The 20,636-nt window shown below is 38.9% G+C and overlaps 1 protein-coding gene across 1 annotated transcript in view; it reads left to right on the top strand.

The window, feature by feature from the left end:
- The first annotated feature begins 1,093 nt into the window (after positions 1-1,093).
- The window catches only part of Snx16 (sorting nexin 16), a 38,031-nt gene continuing 18,488 nt past the window's right edge, over positions 1,094-20,636 (top strand). Inside the window, exons 1-5 of the mRNA XM_008836781.3 lie at positions 1,094-1,270; positions 2,180-2,287; positions 3,066-3,534; positions 11,710-11,796; positions 19,189-19,337. Coding sequence (XP_008835003.1) covers positions 3,160-3,534; positions 11,710-11,796; positions 19,189-19,337 — 611 coding nt within the window. The 5' untranslated portion in view covers positions 1,094-1,270; positions 2,180-2,287; positions 3,066-3,159. The remainder of the gene's footprint in view (positions 1,271-2,179; positions 2,288-3,065; positions 3,535-11,709; positions 11,797-19,188; positions 19,338-20,636) is intronic.

The raw sequence follows: 20,636 nt of genomic DNA, 5'->3' as shown, positions 1-20,636 counted from the left end.
TATATAATATATATAATGTATATCCTGTATGCTTCATTCAGTAACTTTGGAGGAAGTTCTTCTTGAATAATTTCAACAACATTCTCAAGATCTCTTTGTTCTAACTATGGCACATATACACTCTTCTTTCAAGTTTAGTTTTCTTTGGCTTCATCATCACTGGACTGCCAGGCTTGCTTCATCACAGGTCTCTTCTACCATCTGTATCCCTGTGCATACTGAGGAAAATATTTCTAGGGTCATGTTTTGTTGCTTTGCTTTTGTCTTACATTTATTCACTGATATAACTCAAGGCCAAGATGGCCAAGTTCGTCCTGAACGCTACCTATAATTTAATTCCATTTTCATATAATTCTATTTTATGTTTCATTCATACTGAAAAGGCAGTATTTCTCCATCCAAAACTGTAATTGTCTACAGATCCTATAGTCTGCATTTTGGAATCATCACTATCAATTTTTCCCATTCTTGTACTGCTTCAAAGCCTTAAAAATCATAGCTGGTTTTTAAATCAAATTGTATAATTCTAATGATGAATGACCCTGTATACAGATCTAAATATTGATGTTTTACCACAAAATAATAGCACTCCTGTAACACTATAGGTTTTCTTATGAGCAAATATAAGCTGCCTAGTATGTTTATTATTGGGAATAAATTACTAAGGAATTTCAGGAATCTACCAACTAGAAGTCCTAAGTTACATGGAATAATAATATAGTGATCTATCTACCCATTCTTCAGATCAATTTTCATCCCTTAAATAGCTGCTATTTTTGGAAACTGATCCATAACCCATTAACAACTCAAACTAGTAATAACTACAAGTCCCATGATGCAAAGCCCGAGCCCAGGTCCATGCTGCCCACAGTGCCTCCTGGGAATTGAAGTCTTCTGGACAACTGCTGGTCAAATTAACCCTATTTCTCAGAAATTAATTTTCAGTAATAAAGATCATAAAATAATTTCTAGTTCCTGTCACAGTATTAGAGTTATTCCTTCTACAGCAGAGCTAGGGACTGAACACTGTAACCTGCTCTTCCGGGGGCAGCGCCGTGGTGTGACGTCACTTCCTGCAGTTGCGTTCCAGGCCATCCCCTCCCTCCTCCTCCTGGGAACTTAGTAGGGTGCCGAGGTGGAGACCGGGAGCATCTGCTTTGGGGCGGAGAGTCACATGAGGCATCCGGGTGCCCGGGGAGGAGGCGATCTGCTGCTACCCCGGAGCAGCCGACGTGCGTCGCCGCAGAGCCGAATTGAGGGTGGCGCGGAGGTAGGTCTTGGCGGGGTCACTGTCCAGGGCTGCGGGGCCGTGACACCTGCCGTCGCCCGGTGGTGGGTGCCAGCACCGCGCATATCGGGACACCGCCCCAGGCTGGAGTCGCACGGGAGGTCCGGCGGCGCCAGGGCGGAGGCCGAGGGTCACAGTCCGCGTGCAGACCATTCCGCTCCCTGCGAGGGGCTCCTGGGCCTGCGTTCCGCCACCTCCAGGTCCCCCACCTCCCCAGCCCAGGACTGGGGTAGCCTTGGAGCATCCCGGGGCAAGGACACTCCTTCCCCACGCCGGGGCAGCTCCCGCCCGCGCCAGTCCCCGCGCATACTTAGTGTGCATACCTAGGTCGCCTCCTGCGGGCCTCGGGTGAAGGTTGGCGAGGGTCATGCCAGTCCACTGGCTTTCAGAACCAAGATGCACGCTCTGTTATTATTTTGGTGGGAAACCCAGGGGGTGAATCAACAGCTCAGGTTTCTTCAGTCTCTAATGTATTAGGGAAGGTTGCCCAGAGCCACGAGCCCGGTTAAAAATCCTGTTTCAGCGTCTGAGTCCAGGAGACAGCTTGCTGCCTTTCTCACCAGTAAAATTGTGAAATGAAGTTATGCTGGCAGATCTCTTGTTGCTATGTGTAGTCCAGTCGTTTCTCATAGTCTGTACTTAAATTTTCTTTTGAGTTTATTACTTAACGGCAAAACATTATTTCTTTGTATTACAAAATTATTATGCCGCAAATATACCAGTTTTTTGGAGGAGAGGTTATTGAGAATAATGATCTGGAAACTGCGAAACATTTTTGATAATTTAAATCTCGTTGAATGGATGTTTAATATCCGTTGTTTTTTTTTTCATTAACTTAAGTTTACTTTTCAAATATATTTGAGCCTAAATTTTATAAAATGTTACTTTTAGTGCAATTGTTGTGAGTCTGATGGTGCAGGTGTGTGATCTCAGCTACTCCAGAAAGAAGCTGCTTCAGGAAGTTTGAAAGTTCAAAGCCTGCGTTTAAAGCCAGCCTTGGTAAGTTGGTGAGACCCTGTCTTGAAAATTAATAAAATTTTAAAGGGTCTGAGTGTTGGGGGGCAGATATAGCTCTACAGTAGAATACTGCATGGCATTTGCAAGGCTCTACCAAAGTAAAAGAGCATTTGCCACACACCGTGTAGCTTCTGATTAACTGTATTATGCTGTGTAAGTCCTTAGAGTTTCACTAAATAAAAAGGCAACTTGAATGACCTCATTTTTACCAGTATTTTGTATAGTACTATCAGGACCATAAAATATCAAGAGAGTCTTTACTTGTCACTCTCTTACCTTTTTGGTGAGATGTGTGCGCACGGATTGGGATCAACTTAGGTTAAAATTAAAATAAGCATGGCAAAAATAAGAGAAACAAGACGGGGAAAAAAAGAATAACACTTTAACATTGCCAGTGATGGTGTACACCTTTAATTCCAGCACTCAGGAGGCAGAGGTGGGTGGATTAAGATTGAGACCAGCCTGCTCTACATAGTGAGTTCAAAGCCAGCTGGGGCTACTGGAGACCCTGTCTCAAAAAGACAAAACCAAACAACAGTAAAGAATAATATGTACTCTAAGGGTCAATAAAATTAATATAGAATAAATTTATTCTCTTTACGTTGCAAACATGAGTCTTTGGAGAGAGCTGAGATTGAGGAAGGGTTAAAAATATGTTTCATAAGTGCTGAGTGTTGCAAATTAAAAAGTGTTATGTTTTCTTTTGGATTACATTCCAGAGTGAAGACTAATCTTTATAATGTGTCCTTCTCATTTTTAGATAGTGAATTCCTAAAAGAAAATAATGAATCGCAGATTAGTTTTTCTCTAAGTGGACTCAAGGTGTACAAGGTTTGTTGCCAAGGCAAAAGAAGATGGCAACTCCTTATGTCCCAGTTCCTGTACCAATAGGAAACTCTGCTTCCAGTTTTTCCACCAACAGAAATCAAAGAAGTTCTTCTTTTGGCAGTATCTCAACAAGCTCAAACTCATCCAAAGGCCAGCCAGAAGACTCAGCTCTGGGTAATTTTAAGCAGACGAATGTTCAGGATCAGGCAAATAGTACTTCATCTGTCTGCAGCAGTCCTCTCATCAGGACTAAATTTACAGGAACAGATTCCTCCATTGAGTATTCTACTAGAGCAAGAGACACTGAAGAACACAGTGCTGAAACAGTGAACTGGGAGGAGAGACCATCCACCCCTACAATACTGGGTTATGAAGTTATGGAAGAAAGAGCCAAATTTACTGTAAGTATTGACCTCTGCACACCAATAAAAAGTGAAAGATTGGCTTACCTGTGTACCTAAACTAGTGATGGTTAAGGTAAGCCTGTACTTCTAACTCCTGATCAAACAAGTCAGTAGTTTTACACAAGTAAATTCTGTCATGCTATACTAAACTTCTATTTTACCTAAATGAATTTCCTTTCACTAGCCAGACATACCTGTGAAACTAGCACTTAGATGAAGAAAAACAAACTTTGCTAGCAAGCAACCCCCAAGGTCCATGCCAGTCAGTACCCACTCACCCAGTACTTTTCTGATAACCTGGATTAATTTTGCCTCTTTATGTACTTGATATAAATGAGATTATTGAATATGTACTCTTTGCAGTCCAGTTTCTTTTCTTCAGCATTATTCTTGTAAGTCACCCTTAATCTTGTATAAATCGTGGGTAGTCCTTGTTGATTACTGGTATATTCATTTTTTCAGATACTAGTGCTGTGAACATTGTAGGACTTGTCCCTTAGTTAAACATATGTACACATTTCTGTTGTCTACTTAGGAGTAAAATTACTGGCTAGTTTACGAGAGAACTAATGAGCAGTGGATTAGCCTACGCTCTGCTCTGCAGTAGGTGTAGTTTCCACCCACTCTATAACTCCCCAACATGTAGCTGTGTTGCCATCTTTTATTTTGTGTTTTCTGGTTTGTATAGAATTTCATGTTGTGGCTTTGAATTTTCTTAGTAACAAAGAATTCAAAACTTTTGGGGCTATTTGGATATTCTCTTGTAAAATCTTAGACTTACTGTGGCGCACGCCTTTAATCCCAGCACTCAGGAGGCAGAGGCAGGGGGGTCTCTTTGGGGTTAAAGCCAAACCGGGCTTCCTAAGGGGGTTCAGGGCAGCTGGGGGCCCAGGGGGAGCCCGGCTCCAAAAAAACAAAAAAAAAAAAAAAAAAAAAGTTACCAAAAAAAAACTTGAAAATTTATTTTAGGATTCATTTCTATTTCCTTTTTTAAATATTAGAATATTTTTAATATGTTTTATTGGGTTTTTGTGCATTTCATACAATAGTTCTTAATCGAATTTAGATCCCCTCCCCCATACTTGCCCCCCACCGGACCGCATGCATTCTATCCTACGTATTAAGTTCTATCTGGTCAAGCATTTGTACCCATATGTCCTTCAGTGCAAGTTTAACCACTGGAGTCCAGTCAGCCTCCCTGAAGCTCTTAAGGAAGATCTACTGTCCGTCAACCCAGCAGTAATCAGTTGCCAATAGTTCCCAGGCTAGGGCCAGCCTGTCACCCATTTTCCTCACTCTACACTGGGCCCTTGTCTGACTGAGTTAGCATAGGTCTTATACATGTCACCACCATTGCCACAGATTCACATGAGCAAACTCCAGTGGCCTGAAAGCCTCTGTTTCCCTATGTTCATGGACCAACCCTGGCTCTTAAAATCTTTCCACCCACTCCTTGGCAGTGGTCCCTGAGCCATGGGTGGGTAAGTTTAATATAGGATTCCTATCCAGGGACACACACTCTACAGTCTGTTATTTTCTAAAACTTGGCCAGTTGTGGCCTTCTGTGTGTATCACACTCTGTTGTATAAGGAAACTTCGCTAGTGAGAGCTGAGGGATGCACTAATCTTCTCTCTACCCCCTGTTCCAATATGTTCCTTTAGCCTTAGATGTAGAGACTTCATTGTAGATACGTCACCTAGGGATGGGCATCTATCTCTCAGATGCATATTCTCTGTGTGTGACCAGTTGTGGAAGAAGTTTCTTTGATGAGTGGTATACAGTACTCTTGTCTGTAAACATAAGGATCCATATTTAGCATATGGTAAGAAATTTCATTTGTCCAGAGATACGGTTTTTCTCTAGGATCTATGGCCTCTCCAGGCATGTATTTTGGGCTATAATTACAGTGACACCCATGAGTTCCCTTCTATTAAGAGGGCTCCAAGTCCAATTAGATAGCTGTTGATTACCCACTCCACCCCTGGCCCCAGATAGCAGTGCCACTACTGTACCAATAGAGGTAGTGTTTGCTGTGCCAGTCATTGAGATTATTAAGCTTTAGAGCTGGATTAGACTATTGATTGGTTTTTCTCCCTTAGCAGCTTGCAAAGGATCCTCTAGAATTACAAGAGCTAGTCTTCAGGGAGAAGGCTTCTAGGTTAGTTCCAGCTCCATTGCTCCAAGTCCTGAAGTATACCCCGTCTTCAGCAGTAAGGTCTTACCTTCAAGTTCTGGGAGATAACCAAGGGCTCCAGCAATAGCCTGTGTTATTTGGGGAGTCTCTTAGACTACTCTGACCATCAACTCAAAGGAGGGGTGTCTCTCCTGTCTGGCAGTGTTCCTTGCCGTACAAGCCCTCAGGTATACACATGCACTAATGTTCAGACACCATTTGTGTATTTCTCAGTGTGTTCAGGAGGCAACACATTTCCCTCTGGCTTCCCAAGTTACCCAAGCTCCACTCATCTCTTCTCTCTTCCCCCATCCAACATCCCTTCCTAGTTCAAGCACCCCCATTTTCTCTCCCACCATAACACCTGGCCTCCCACCACCTCCCTCTCCTGAGTTCCCTCCCCCCCACTCCCATGGTCCCCTGCATGTCGCTCCCTCCTCCCCTCCCAGTTGAACACGCCCACTTTTCCAACCTCCCCACTGGTAACATCTGTTCCCTATTATCCCCCTCTTTGGGATTCTTTCTTTCCCTTTATCTCTGTTTCATTCCATTTTCCTGGTTCCTGCTGTTACATCAGGATATATACTCTCATGTAAGGGACTAGTGCTATGATCCACAAATGAAGGAGAATATACATGGCTTGCTTTTCTGAGTTTGTGTGATTTCACATAGTATACCAGTCTCTAGTTCATCCATTTACCTGAAAATTTTATAATTTCATGTTTTCTTTCTGCTGAGTAGAACTCCATTGTGTAAATGTACCACATTTTCGTTAACTACTCATCAGTTAGGGGGCACTTAGCTTACTTCCATCTCTTAGTTATTATGAAAAGACAGTAACAAACATGGTTGTACAAGTATCTCTGCAATAGGATGAGTCCTTTGGGTATATGCCAAGGAGTGGTGTAACTGGATCATATGGTAGATTCGTTTTTAGTTTCTTAAGAGTTCTCCACACTGCTTTCCATAATGGTTGCACAAGTTTGCAATCCCACCAGCAGTGAATGACTTTTCCTCTTTCTCCACATCCTCGCCAGCATGTGATGTCTTTTGTTCTCTTGATCTTGGCCAGTATGACTGGGGTAAGATGAAATCTTAAACTGGTTTTGATCTGCATTTCTCTAATTACTGAAGATGTTGAGTACTTTTAAAGATGTTTCTTAGCCATTTTTATTCCTTCCTTTGAGAGCTCTCTGTTCAGATCCATAGCTCATCTTTTTATTGGGTTATTTTCTTATTTCTTTGTTTTTTAAGTTCTTTGTATGTTCTGGATATTAATCCTCTGTTTTCTCCCACTCACTGGGGTTCCTCTTCACTTCCTTGATTGTTTCTTTTGCTGTGCAGAAGCTTTGTACCTTAATGAAGTCCCGCTTGTTGATTGTTGACCTTAATGCCTGAGCAACTGGTGTCCAAATTAGAAAGTCCCCTGCAGCCTGAACATATCAAATCTACCCACCCCCGCACTGTCCCCCTGCTGGCCTTGGGTCCAGGCCCACTCCTGCGCATCCACCTCAGATCGCTGGACTAGCTTCCTAACCCAGACTAAGTAAATCTTCTAGCATAGTTTGTTAATTCCGTCCACAAGCTGTCCCCACCCTCACATTCCCCTGGACTCCTGATCTGCCTAACACAGCCCGGCATGACAGCTACTCTGACTGGCCTGCCTACTACTCTGATCCACCAACTACCCAGACCAGCCTACTACCCTGCAAGAACCTGAAGCACATACCAACTAACTTTTCACGCTTGAGCAAAAAGCATCCAGGCTACATAAACAATATAAATGGAACCAAAATTCAAGTAAACAAAGGCAGAATAGAATTTCCTAGTGCACATAAAACCAACAAAAAACATCCATCCAGATGCCCAAGTGGCAATGCAAAAATACCAATAATATGAAAACCAAGAGAATATTTCTTACTATCATTATTTATTATTATTATTATTATTATTAATTTGAGGTGGGGTCTCACCATGTAGCCCAAGCTGATGTCAGGCTTACCATTCTCTGCTTCTGCCTCTGCCTCTCATGTCTCAGATTATGACATCTCTACTACACTTGACCAGCTTTTTTATAATGTTTAATGTTATACAACATATTGCCCATGTTTTCTAAGAGCTTGCTTATTAGCCCCTTCACATTTATATCGGCAAACCATCCAAAATTGGGGGTTTTGTTGATATTGTGATGAATGGGCCAAGACATGTATATTTTAATGTGAATTCAGTTTTCCAAACTTTTACAAAACCACTCTTCATTTGCAGTGTTGCCTGTGACACAAATCACAGAAGTGTGGATGTCCTTCTGTGCTCCGTTTTTCTATCTTACCAGTTCTATATCTTAATTAGTAGAGTAGTCTTGATACCCAACACTTTCAGTATTCTAGCTTTGTTGTTTCTCACATTTGCCTTGGCCTATGTATTAGGATTTTGTTAAATCTGTAAGTTAGTTGGGGAGAACTTTCAACTTCATAGTTATCTTCAGACATATGAACTGAATTCATTGACTTAAGTCTTTGTTTTGTAGTTGTCTGGGCAGAGGTCTTCTGGAGATGACTTTTTGATGCTCTTGTATGAAATCTATATATTTTTGTTTTCTATTTTTTTCATTACTGAGTTTTATATTTTAACAGATATTTTTGTACATTTGCCTTGGTGTGTTTATCACTAACCCAAATCACATTAGTTCAAAGAGTTTCTTTCTCAGATTTTCTTGCATATTTTATGTTTATACCTGTGGTTCATTGCTGTTAATTTATGCCTGGGGGAAAGGGCCTCCAAGAAAAAAATATTGGCATAATTTATGAAGAGATAGTATTTAGAGGTTAAGTTACCATGACACTGGTATAGGATAAGAATCTGAATGGAACTGTCATTTGGGAGCAATCTAGAAATTATAATCTGATGGCTCATTTCTTTACATTGACTTGTCTACCTTACAAAAGAATGTGTGCTCACTAAGGTTATGCTAGGGTACAAATGTTTGTCCACACACAGTCATATGTTGAAGGCTTACTCCTAAAATGATGCCATTAAAAGGTAGGGCATGGGCTGGCAAGATGGCTTAGGAAGTATAGCTATTTGCCACCAAGTCTTGAAAACCTGAGTTCACTCCCCCAGACCTGCATGGTAGAAGGAGAGAGCTGACTCCCAAATGTTGTCTGAGCTCTACACATGCATTGTGGCACAGGCATGCCCACAGATGTACACACACACACACACACACACACACACACACACACACAAAATTAAAAAGTAAATGTAATAATATTTTAACAAAGAAAGAGGGTCTATGGAAGGTGATTAGGTCCTGGGAGCAGAGTCCTTTTGAATAGAACTACTAGCTTTATAAAAGGGGCCCAGAGAACCACCTTGTTGTTTCTTTTGTTTCTGCCCCAGCACACAGCTATAAGGCACCATCTATACGCCAGGCAGTGGGACTTCACAAGGCACTAAGTCTAATAGAATCTTGATGTTGGACTTCTAATCCTCTAAAACTGAGAAATAACTGTCCTATTCATAACCTATTCAGTTTATAATATTTTATAACAGCTCAAATTGAGACAGGTAATATATGAAAATGCAAATTTGTAGCCAAACTTAAGGCAAAGATAGTCTTTTTAGTTTTCCTCTATAGTAGTGTGTGTGTGTGTGTGTGTTTTTTTTTTTTTTTTTTTTTTTTAATTTATATGCCAGGCACTGTTTCTAGTAACAATGATCTAACAACCTGAATGATGAAGTAAATAAAAGATTGCTGGTATGTCACATGATAAAGCTTTAAAGATGAATATAAAAAGGAAAGACAGATGCTCCCCGCAAAATAAGGTTGGAATTAAATTGTCAGTCATGGCCTCACAGAAAAGCTTTATAGTAATAGGGAGTAAGCTCTCAGTAAAGAGCTTTCCACATAGGTGGACAACTGCAAAGCCTTTTGTGTCTGTAAGCAAGGTGGAGACCGGTAGGAAACTAGACAGCAGAGAAATGAGACACACAACAGGGCTCACTACAGTGTGTTAGACTATCATGTATGTTACAAACCTTTGAAAAGGCTTTTAAAAGAGTCATGATCTGAAAATTCTTTTAACGGCTTGCTTTGGCAGGAATTATGGCCACGTGTTTGGAGAAAAGTAGAAGCAGGAAGCAGTTAGGTTATTGGAGTGGCCTAGGGACATGATAATGGTGTAGTTGCCGGTGATAGAGAATGTCTGAAGAAGTTACCAGATTCTGAATCCATTTTGTGGGTAGAGCCAACAGTTTTTCCTAATTATTTGGAAGTAGAATGTGGGCAAAAGAAGTCAAAGTTAACCTTAGAAGCTTCCAACTTACAGTGAGATTGTGAGTCCTTCAGTAAGATGCAGGATTTCAAGAGGAAAATCAGGAATTGCTAGACTTAAGATGCCCGATAGATATTAGAATGGATGGAGGACTATGTATGTAGTATGTATAAATGTATGTGAGATAGATACAGATGTATGTGGTACGTGTTGAGTTTGGTGAAGAAATCAGAATTAGAGATACAACTTGGAAGCCTTAGATTTGCAAGTTTTTTTTTTTTTTTTCCCTAAGTAGGTTCCTTTCATTTCTTTGTTCTTCGAACCTTGGTTTCTCTGATCGCTTAAACTTTGAATTTATTTCTTTTTAGTTCAATTGACCATTAGTGCAATAAAAATTAGACATGACTAACCACTGAATATATTTTTTTGCATTGACCCACCTAGAAAAAGTGATTTTTTTTTTGTTTGTTACATTTGTTTTATAACCTGAAATGCTTCCCTTTTTTCTTCTGTCTAAAACTATATTAAATGTATTATAGTATTACTTAATATGGAAATTGTATTGCTACACATAAAGTGGATTTGGGTTTTTTTGTTTTGTTTTGGTCTTTTTGAGACAGGATCTCCCAATAGCCACAGTTGGCCTGGAACTCACTATGTAGACTAGGCTGGCCTCAATCTCACAGAGATTTGCCTGCCTTTGCCTCCTGAGTGCTGGGATTAAAGAAGTGCACCACCACACCTGGGTTTTTTTTAAAAAAGTATTTTTTTAAATTTAATTTAAGAAAGGAAAAAGAAAAATCAATGGCAAGGATGGTCCACAGCCTTATATGCTGGCTTGTCTGTGGAGCAGCACTGTCTCACAGAAACACACTATTTTTATTAAGTAATTTCATTGTTCAACAGGTGTGGAGTACCTCTGTTAGAGAGAGAATCCTGTACTGAGAATGCCTATGAGATGTTTCTCTTGAGATTCTATCATAAATAACAGTTCTATATTTTTAAAAAGTAGAATCTGTTTCTTAAAATATTCTTTTTATATGTTGAATTGCTTCAACCAAAATTTTCTGTTCAATATCTAAGACAATTGTACATAATTACAGAAGTATAAACTTTTCTAATATGGACAATTTTAAAAAGATTTCATGCTTATGTTTCAGCCAAGAAGATTAAAAAAATATTGAACTCATTTGAAAACTCAGCTTTATAGATATTAAGCTTAAAATAATTTATTTGTATGGGACTTTTTACTACATCTAACTGTTCTTTTATTGAGAATAGGCTATATTGACAAAACATTTTTGGAGCTAATTTATTCATTCTCAGCATGCACAGAAAAGGCACTTTGTCTTAGTCATACTTTGAAAAATTGTTTTGGTGTCTCCATTGATTATCTATGGGGTTTGATATTACATAAAAATTGCATAGTTTGGGGGCTGGAGAAATGGCTTAGTGGTTAAGAACACTTGGTGTTCTTCCAGAGGACCCGGGTTCAATTCCCAGCACCCACATGGAGGCTAACAACTGTCCATAACTCCAGTTCCAGAGGATCAGACTCCCTCTTCTGGCCTCTACAGACCATTGCATGCATGTGGTACACTTTTATACATGCAGGCAAGACGCTCATACATTTAAAATAATAAATAGTGTTTAAAAATTGCATAGTTATAAAAAATTTATTAAAAAATGTTCATCTCTATTTTCTCTTCTGTCCTCCTCTCTAGGTATATAAAATACTAGTAAAGAAAAACCCAGAAGAAAGCTGGGTAGTTTTCAGAAGATACACTGACTTCTCTAGACTTAATGACAAGGTAAGTGCTTCAGTAAGTCCCAAGCTGCCTTTTCTATTGTGAATCATGTATCTGATCCCTACACTTGCATTATGTGTATCTTTTGTCCCTTTTAATTGTCAAATCTTTTCTAATTCATAAGAAAATCAGATATTTCATTTCACCATAATAATCTTTGGTGTCACTTGTACACTTAACTCCATATTTATGAAAAACAGTAATTTTGTATAAATATGAAACCCTTACTACTTAATATATGATTATATAACTTCATAAGTTTGAGAAAATCTATATAATATCACTTGACTTATTATAATTAAGGGAGTGAACAAAAACATTTAACATTTAAAAAATATTGTTTTACATGTATGAGTAGGCCTGCATGTATGTAAGTCATTCAGTGCCTGCAGAGGTCAGAAGAGGACATCAGATCCTCTGGAACTGGAGTTACGGACAGTTGTTAGCCATCATGTGGGTGCTGGGAATTGAACTCAGGTCCTCTGTAAGAAAAACCAGTGCTCTTAACTGCTGAGCCATGCCCCCGCCACACACACACAAAATTTGACATTAATATTAGTTCTATTGCTGCCTACCACTGTCAAAATCATTTTAGTTAAAATAGCACCTGTTTACTATTTAGTGGTTTGGGATAAGAGCATAAGTGCTTTTTCAGACTGGGCAAGCTCAAAGTTGAGCTATTGGCAATGCTGGGCTCTTATCTGGTGTCTCTAGGGAAGAATCAGCTTCCAAGCGCATTCCGTTTTTTGGCAGAGTTTAGTTTCTTGAAGTTGTAGGAGCAAGTTACCTGTTTGCTTGCTGGCTGTCAGCCAGAGATCATTCTTAGGGCATGGAGGCAGCACTTTTCTCCTTATACATGGTTCCTTCATCTTCAAAGCTGCAGCAGCGGGCCAAATCCTTCTGGTGCTCTATCTCTAACTTTCTCTTCCACCACAAGCCAGAGAAAACATGCTTGCGGGCTCACCTGACAAAGTTGGGCTTGCCTAGCTAATCTCCCATCTGAAGGTCAGCTGATTAATAACTTTAATTGCAGGTGTGAAGTCCCTTTTTTGCTTAGTAACATAACACAGTCTCAGTAAAACCAGAGACAAATAAAACTATATAAAATTCTCTACATATTTGCAGGATAATAGCAAACCTTAATGGGAGGCAGAGGCAGGCAGTGATTATTTGACTCAATAATCACATTTTTAGAATTTATCTTATATATGCATCTTATATATGCATTATGAATATGGAAACAATTTAACTTAAAGGATATTTGTGATGTTTTGTTCAGGGATCTTTTATTTATGCTCTACTTTGGACCTAATAGTTAAAAAGTAGAGCTAATCTAAATGTCTAGCAGTGGGAAATTAAGTAAATTGCAGTTAGAGAGCAATAGAGAAAGAAGGGCAGAAAACTGTCCACAGTTTGAAGGATTGAGATGTGCAAGTGAAAGGTGCGTGAAGTTTTGAGAGCCAAAAACAAAGACCATTTTTCTAAAAGACACAAGTGGTTTACAGTGCTTTTACAAGTGGCCAAGTGAAATGAGCTTGAGATATCCCATAGCTCATCCCAGTTTTGACAGCTAAGTGTGGTAGCAAAGCTTTCCTGGCCCTATTCTCTCTGGTTCACGACCCTTCCTTCCCTCTTCTGGTGCTTGATGCTCAGAAACTCCAATTATGTAACTTTGGAACTCTGGCTGCCAAAAAAGATTGCTGCTCTGAAAGCAGTAAAATATGGCATGATAAACTCCCAACTTTTCAGTAAGAGGGTTTAAGATGCCTTTTTGTAATACAAGTTAAGCATCTTTAATCCAGACATTTGAAATCTGGAAATGGCAGGACACCAGAAGTGAAAACCCTACCCCTGACCTTATGTGGCAGCTATCCGAAAATAGTACATAAAACTGACTTCAGGCTTGCGGGTGGATATAAATACGTGAGATAAAAATTGATTTCTTGTTTAAATGTATGTCTCATTCCCAAGGTATTTCGTCATACATATGCAAAATAGAAGAAACAAAATCTGAAACTCTTCTGTTCTCAAGCTTTTTAGATCAGAGATGCTCTTTTCTCTGACAAAAATATGCCTACCATTCACATCAATTTTATTCAGTATTACTGCATTTCACATATTATACTGATTAATTGAAAACTTGTACTTCTGTACTTCTTTTGATTTTTTTTAAAGTGATTGAATAATTTGAATATCAAAGCAATTCATAAAGATGCCACATGTTTAAAGGAGTTCTTGCCTTTTTAAAAAATTGGTATTTTCTGGATGAGCATGAGCTGATCTTAAAGGGAGGGACTCTAGATAGATTGACTAGATCCCAGTGGATGAACTTGCACTGAAGATATCTGGGGACACTAACTTTACATGATAGGCCTTAAGTGACAGAAGGTATGAACTCCAGTGGGGGGCTGTAGGAGGGTACTAAAGGGAAAAGGGGTATAAAGACGATTTTCTGTATAAAATACACAAAAATTCAATAAAGAAAATAGGTATTTTATTCATTCAAACTAATTTCAGTTTCAATTTCAGGCTGTTTCACTCCCTTATGATTTTTTTTTCCCTATGAAGGATTTTGTTTATAACCCAGCTCAGGCTGCCTCAAGCTTGCAGCCCTTCTGCCTCATGCTCCTGAACGCTGGGATTGCAGTTTTTCACCACCACTTCCATCCAGCTTATTACTTTCCTTTTCAGAGCTCAAATATTCAATCTCTCTAAACTAAAATATTTCTTACATAAGCTGAAGTATCCGATAACGCAAACATTTTGAAAGATGTTAATAGTTTAAATCTACTGAATACCTCCTTTTTCCTCTAAGCTGGGTACTTAAAACCCCTACTGATCTGTAATCAGTCTTACACATAGGCCCACTTAGTCTCTGAGGACACATCCAAGATCCCCAGTGAATGCTTGACACTGCAGGTAGGAAAATAAAAAGAAACCCCATGTAGCATTTTTCTTCTATGGTCATACCTTTGATAAAGTTTAACTTATAAATTAGTCATATTAATGTATTTATAACTAATGAAATAATTATGACAATATACTAAAAGTTATGTGAATGTGGTTTCTCAAAATATCTCATCCTCAATATGTGCCTAGCCTTCTTACAAGAGTGACATGATGTAATGCTCACCTAAGGTGAAGATGAAGAGCAGTGACACAGGCATTGCCAGTAACACTAGGCCCCTGCATCAGGTGCTTGAACCAAACACTGCAGCACTGTGCCATCCAGTTTGATCTGATGACTGAGAGGATGGCTGAGGGACTTTAAGGATTAGGTAGCATGGGCAGTGCACAGTGGACACTCTAGGCAAAGGGATGATTCAAGCCTCTCTGGTGTGGAATGGCATGAGATATCATCATGTACTCAGCACATGACAAAATTGATGAATTATTATGGAATTTTCCATTTATTTTAAACTATAGTTGACCCTGAGAAGTTGAGCCATAAAAGAATAACCATGGATAAGGAGCACTATAACAGATACTAGAAAGAGCTCTGCCTATCACCTACTTGACCTGTTTTTTTCTGACAAGCTTCAGAATGCATGTCAAATACCAGCAGCACATAGTTTAAATTACAAGTAATATTTTAAAAATTGTTTTAAAAATAAAGCAAAGAACTGGAGAGATGGTTCAAGAGTTAAGAACACACACTGCTCTTGCAGAGGACCCAAGTTCAGTTCCTAGCAAATACATTGAACAAGCAGCTCATAACCACCTGTAACTCCAGCTCCATACCTTTGGCTTCTGTGGACACCTGTGCTTACGTGCACATACCCACACAGACACATGTCTACACATAATAAAAACATTTTTAATCAAAATTAAAAACTAAAGTACAATGTTGAAATCTTTTATTTTGTAAAATGAATCACAGAACACTTACACGTAATGAGTAGCTTGAGTTCGATACTATGCTAGAAATATGAGATGCTATAGAAAATACAGAGATAGGATCCTGACTTTACTAAGGAGTTTACATTCCTGTTATCTATAGTCATGGATCAAGTAGCTAATTGACAGTTCAGAATTATCACATGTATTTCAAATGACACTTGTTAGACAAAATTTTCTGTAGAACACTTATCTTTGCCCCCTTTTTTTTTTTTTTTAAATATCCTAGAGTATAGTCTGGCTTCTTCTCTGGGCGTTTTATAAGCACCTCTGCTGAGGAAGCCAAAGGACAAAGTCCTGAGGGAGTTTTGTGCTGGGTAGGGCTTACCTGAGTCAGAGGAGCCAGGCAGGGATATAGGATAGGTTGAATGATGTATTGATTGCAAACTAATGGCCACAAGAAGTGGGGTTTTATAAATTCTTCTTAAGAACTCAGCATTTTCTACATGTAGGTCACAGCAGCTGGTCAAAGCTAAACACTTCGATGAGGTAAAAGGAGTGTACTTAGTCCAGGCGGGCCAGTGTGGGGAAGGAAGGTCAGGACTATTGTCAGCTCATGGTCATGATGTAAGCATATTGTGGAGTCGGTTCACAAAAGTAGTAGAGTTAGGGATAGTTCTCATGTATAATCGTCCCATTAAAAAGTTGAGTTAGAGGGGTGCACACGTCTGGTTCCTAAGTAACTGCTCTGTTGTAATCTGTTAGCCCTCAGTGTTTTCTTTGTAAGTGGCACCCAATGTCCATCTGGATTACTGGTCAGTGTCCTTCTGACGAACCTTCGCTACTTCCTTTAGTTTCCTCTGTCCTAAGTCTTGTTCTTTCTTAAATTTTATGACAACTCCCATTTTTCCATGGATATATAATATATATATATATTTTTTGTCCAGGGTCTCCCTGTAGCCCAGCTTTCCTGCCTCCCAAGTGCTGGGACTACAGGCGTGCACCACCACGCCCAGCTCCATGGATAATTTTAAAGAAAAAAAATTAAGCATGTATTCAGGCAAACATGCAATTTGAATTGCAAAGCTTGAAACTACTAAAAAGACTTTATTTCTTCCTTATCACTGTATCACTATGAATACTTGATTTTGATTGCAGACTTAAAATTACAAAGCCTCAAAACCAAAAATACCTATTTACCTCTTGAAATCAAATCAGCATTTTCAGTTATCCAAGTTACATTCTGGTATTTATTTTTTTCTTCACATATTTATAGACATATAGGAAGAATGTCATTTCATATTCTAGTTATCCTTTCTCCTGTGCAGTCTCACTAGTTCTGATCTTTTTTTCATGGCTATGATACTTAGTTTTATATGTAAAAACTGAAATGAGACTATAATAGTGAGCTTGAGGATACAAACCTGTTATCATAGCTATTCAGGAGGCTGGGGCAAGAGGATTGAAATCTGAAGGCCTGATTGAGTTACAGAGTTAGTTCAAGGCCAGCCTAGGCAACTTAAATGAAAGCCCTGTCTCAAAGTGAAAAGAGAATTGGAGGTGTAGCACAGTGGTAAAATGCTTACTTAGATGTATAAGGACATAGATTCAATTCTTAGTACAAAAAGAAGAGGAGGGAGGGAAAGAAAGGGAACAAGGGAGATGTGGGTGTATGTGGATGTATTTCATTCATTTATTGAGTATATGTTGTTGAGTGCTTTTATATAGCAGGCATTATACTAGACCTTAAGGTGCAGCTATGAATAAGGTATAATTACAGTGTAGGAAAATGGTTCTCAATCTTGACTGCACTCTGGATTCCCCTGAAAATGTTTTAAAAATTACAATGCCCAGTCATACTCCAGTGAATAAAATCTTGATCTGTTCAAGGTAGTGCATCATTATTCATGTGCTTTAAAAAGCCTTGAGTGATTCCAATGTGCAGCAAGGGTTTAAAACCACTGATCTAAGGGCTGGAGAAGTGGCTCAGCAGTTAAGACACTGGTTGCTCTTCCAGAAGATCTGGGTTCCATCCCAGCACCCACATGGTGGCTAACAACTGTCCATAACTCCAGTTCCAGGGGATCCAGCGCTCTCTTCTGTCCTCCATGGGCTTTGCACAACTCAGGTGCACTTACATACATGCAGGTAAAACATTCACACACATAAATAAAAATAAAATTTAAAAATTTAATGTAAATGAATAATGAAACCACTGGTCTAATAGGAGAATCCAAAGTTAAGTAGTGTATACGTTGTGGTAAATATTAAGAAATTTGTTAATGACTTGACAGTGTACAGTAGAATATCATTGTCTTCATTCCCATGTGGTTTTTCCAGATTCTTGCCACTCCTAATCCAGAGATAAGACTGTATTTCCCCTCATCATGAACCTGAATGAGCTTGTGATTACTTAAACTAATAGAAGACAGTGGAAATAGTATTGAACAAGCAACCAGGCTAGATCATGAGAGGCATGTGATTTCATCCTGGGTTTCTCCCTTGGGGCGCTCCTTTTTACCCAGCCTGGATGCTGTGAGAAAGTCAAGGATACTGCCAGAGGCCAATTTGAGGCCTGTGGCTGCTGGCTCTAGCTGAGGTTTCTCTCAGAAACCAGGACAGTCGACCCACACTTTTGAGTGAGCTTCAGGTGGTGCCAACTCCCCATCTTCAGATCTTCCAGCCTTGGCTCCAGTTTATTATAGGACGAATAAGTCATCCTCACTGTGCCTTCTAAGAATCACTGAACCCTGGATCTGTGAGCTTAATAAATACTTATTTCTCACTAGTAAGTTTGAGATAATTTATTACATATTAATTTGAACTGAAATATAAAGGGATACTTAACCTGGTTTCAAAGATTAGGAAAATCTTCCCTAAGAAAGTAAAATTGAAGCCAATGTGCAAAACGGATCATAAACCAGAATTGAAAATTTAAAATACGAACTTGTAGGAAAAGGCATACACAGAAGAAAATCCTTGTACCTGTGGTTGAGCAGAACTTATGGCCTAAAAACCCATAACAGAAAAAAACCCATATCAGTGAATTAGATAACATTAAAGTTTCAAAACCTGATAAGACTGTTAAAATGAAGAAAGTAGTCTAGGAGAAAATGTTTGTAATACGTCTCACAAAGGACTTGTATGGGGGCTTATTAAAGAACATTTACAACTTAATAAAAAGGCAGCCTAACTTTTTTAAATGAGCTATTCAAAAGATTTGAATAGATAATTCACTGGGGAAGATATGCAGATAATCAGGTTAAGAGCTATTCAACACTGTTTATGGACTCAGAAATACGAATTATAGCCACAGTGAACTCCTACCCCTTACCCGCCAGCATGACTCACATTAGAAAAATGGAAAATGCCAAGTTCAGAGAAGAATGAGAAGCAACTAGAACTCCTCTGTATGCAACTCTGGTAGAAATCAAGAGAAAGAATTAAGAAGCTGAATTTATTTAAGCTTGTTTTATGAATGATTTCACATACTCAACAGTATAGACTTTTACAATTAATGTAATTGAGCTAACCATATTTGTCTCTTTTTTTTTTCAGTTAAAAGAGATGTTTCCAGGCTTTCGATTAGCACTCCCTCCAAAACGCTGGTTTAAAGATAATTACAACACGGACTTTTTAGAAGATAGACAATTAGGATTACAGGCGTTTCTTCAAAATTTAGTAGCTCACAAAGACATTGCCAACTGGTACGTAACTAACCGAAATAAGAGATTATAAAATCATTCCACCAACCAGCTTAAACTGAAGAATGAATCCAGAACCATCATCATCTTAGCCCATAATAAACGGTGGGAATATAATTATTTCTCAAAGCTCTACATGGATTTTCTTGCTCTCTTTCAATTAAGGATTTTATTTAGCATTTCATTTTTATTAAAGCTCATAAAGAGTAAAGTGAAAATCTCAGTATACCATGCACTAATTTTACTACCCAGCTGTAAACTTGATTTTAATATTCATTAAATTATTAAAACACAGTGACTCACATAGTAGTCAGTTTTGGGTTAATGTGATAGAAAATATGAGACAGTATTTTTCTCTCTCCAAATAATATAAAAAATATAAAAATTGTAAAGTTAGGTTAATTCATGTAGTAAAAATTCCAAATTCCAAAAACATTAAATGGTACAAAAAGGATCTAAAGAGATGTTTGCCTCTGAATATAAGAAAATTACTTAACTGGTCTGGAGAGATGGCTCAGTGATTAAGAGCACTAACTCCTCTTGCAGAGGACCCAGGTTTGGCTCCCAACACCCACATGGCAGCTAACAACCATCTGTAATTCCAGTTCCAGGGAATCCGACACTCTCTTCTGACCTCCATGGGCCTTGCACAACACAGCTGTACCTGCATATATGCAGGCAATATATTCATACACTTAAAAAAAAATAGGGGCTGGAGTAATGGCTCAGCAGTACTGCCTGATCTTGAAGAGGACCTGGATTCAGGTTCCATCACCCTCATGGCAGCTAACATCTGTAACTCCATTTTCAGGGGATCCAGCGCCCTCTTCTGACCTCCACAGGCATTGCACAACTCGGGTGCATTTGCACACATGCAGGCAGTACACTCATACACATAAAATAAAAATAATATAATAATTTTTTAAAAATTATAAAATATTTTTTTAAAAAGGAAAATTGTTTAATGACTTAATTATTTCATTTGGGAATTTATGTTATTAGATAAATCAGAACTTTTTGGATGCTGAGAACATTTATATGAACAGTAGTGTATTGCATATATCTGTAGCTGTAGTTTGCAATATTTCAAATAATGATGGAAAGCAAATAAGAAAATCATCCTGTCTCGCTTTTCTGCTTTTTTCTCTGTCTGTATGTATATCACCTTCAGGTATGCATAAGACCTGCATGCTCTCCATGCGCATCCCACTTTTCAACGCATTCTGCCCCAGCTTGATGGCTTCTCAAGATGCCTGCACATCACCCTCCACTTCTTCCTCTTACTGAGGACCATGAGCAGAG

Source organism: Nannospalax galili, unplaced genomic scaffold (genome assembly GCF_000622305.1).
Source record: "Nannospalax galili isolate Female #2095 unplaced genomic scaffold, S.galili_v1.0 scaffold370, whole genome shotgun sequence".
NCBI lineage: Eukaryota > Metazoa > Chordata > Mammalia > Rodentia > Spalacidae > Nannospalax > Nannospalax galili.
This window is presented reverse-complemented; position numbering and strand designations above follow the sequence as displayed.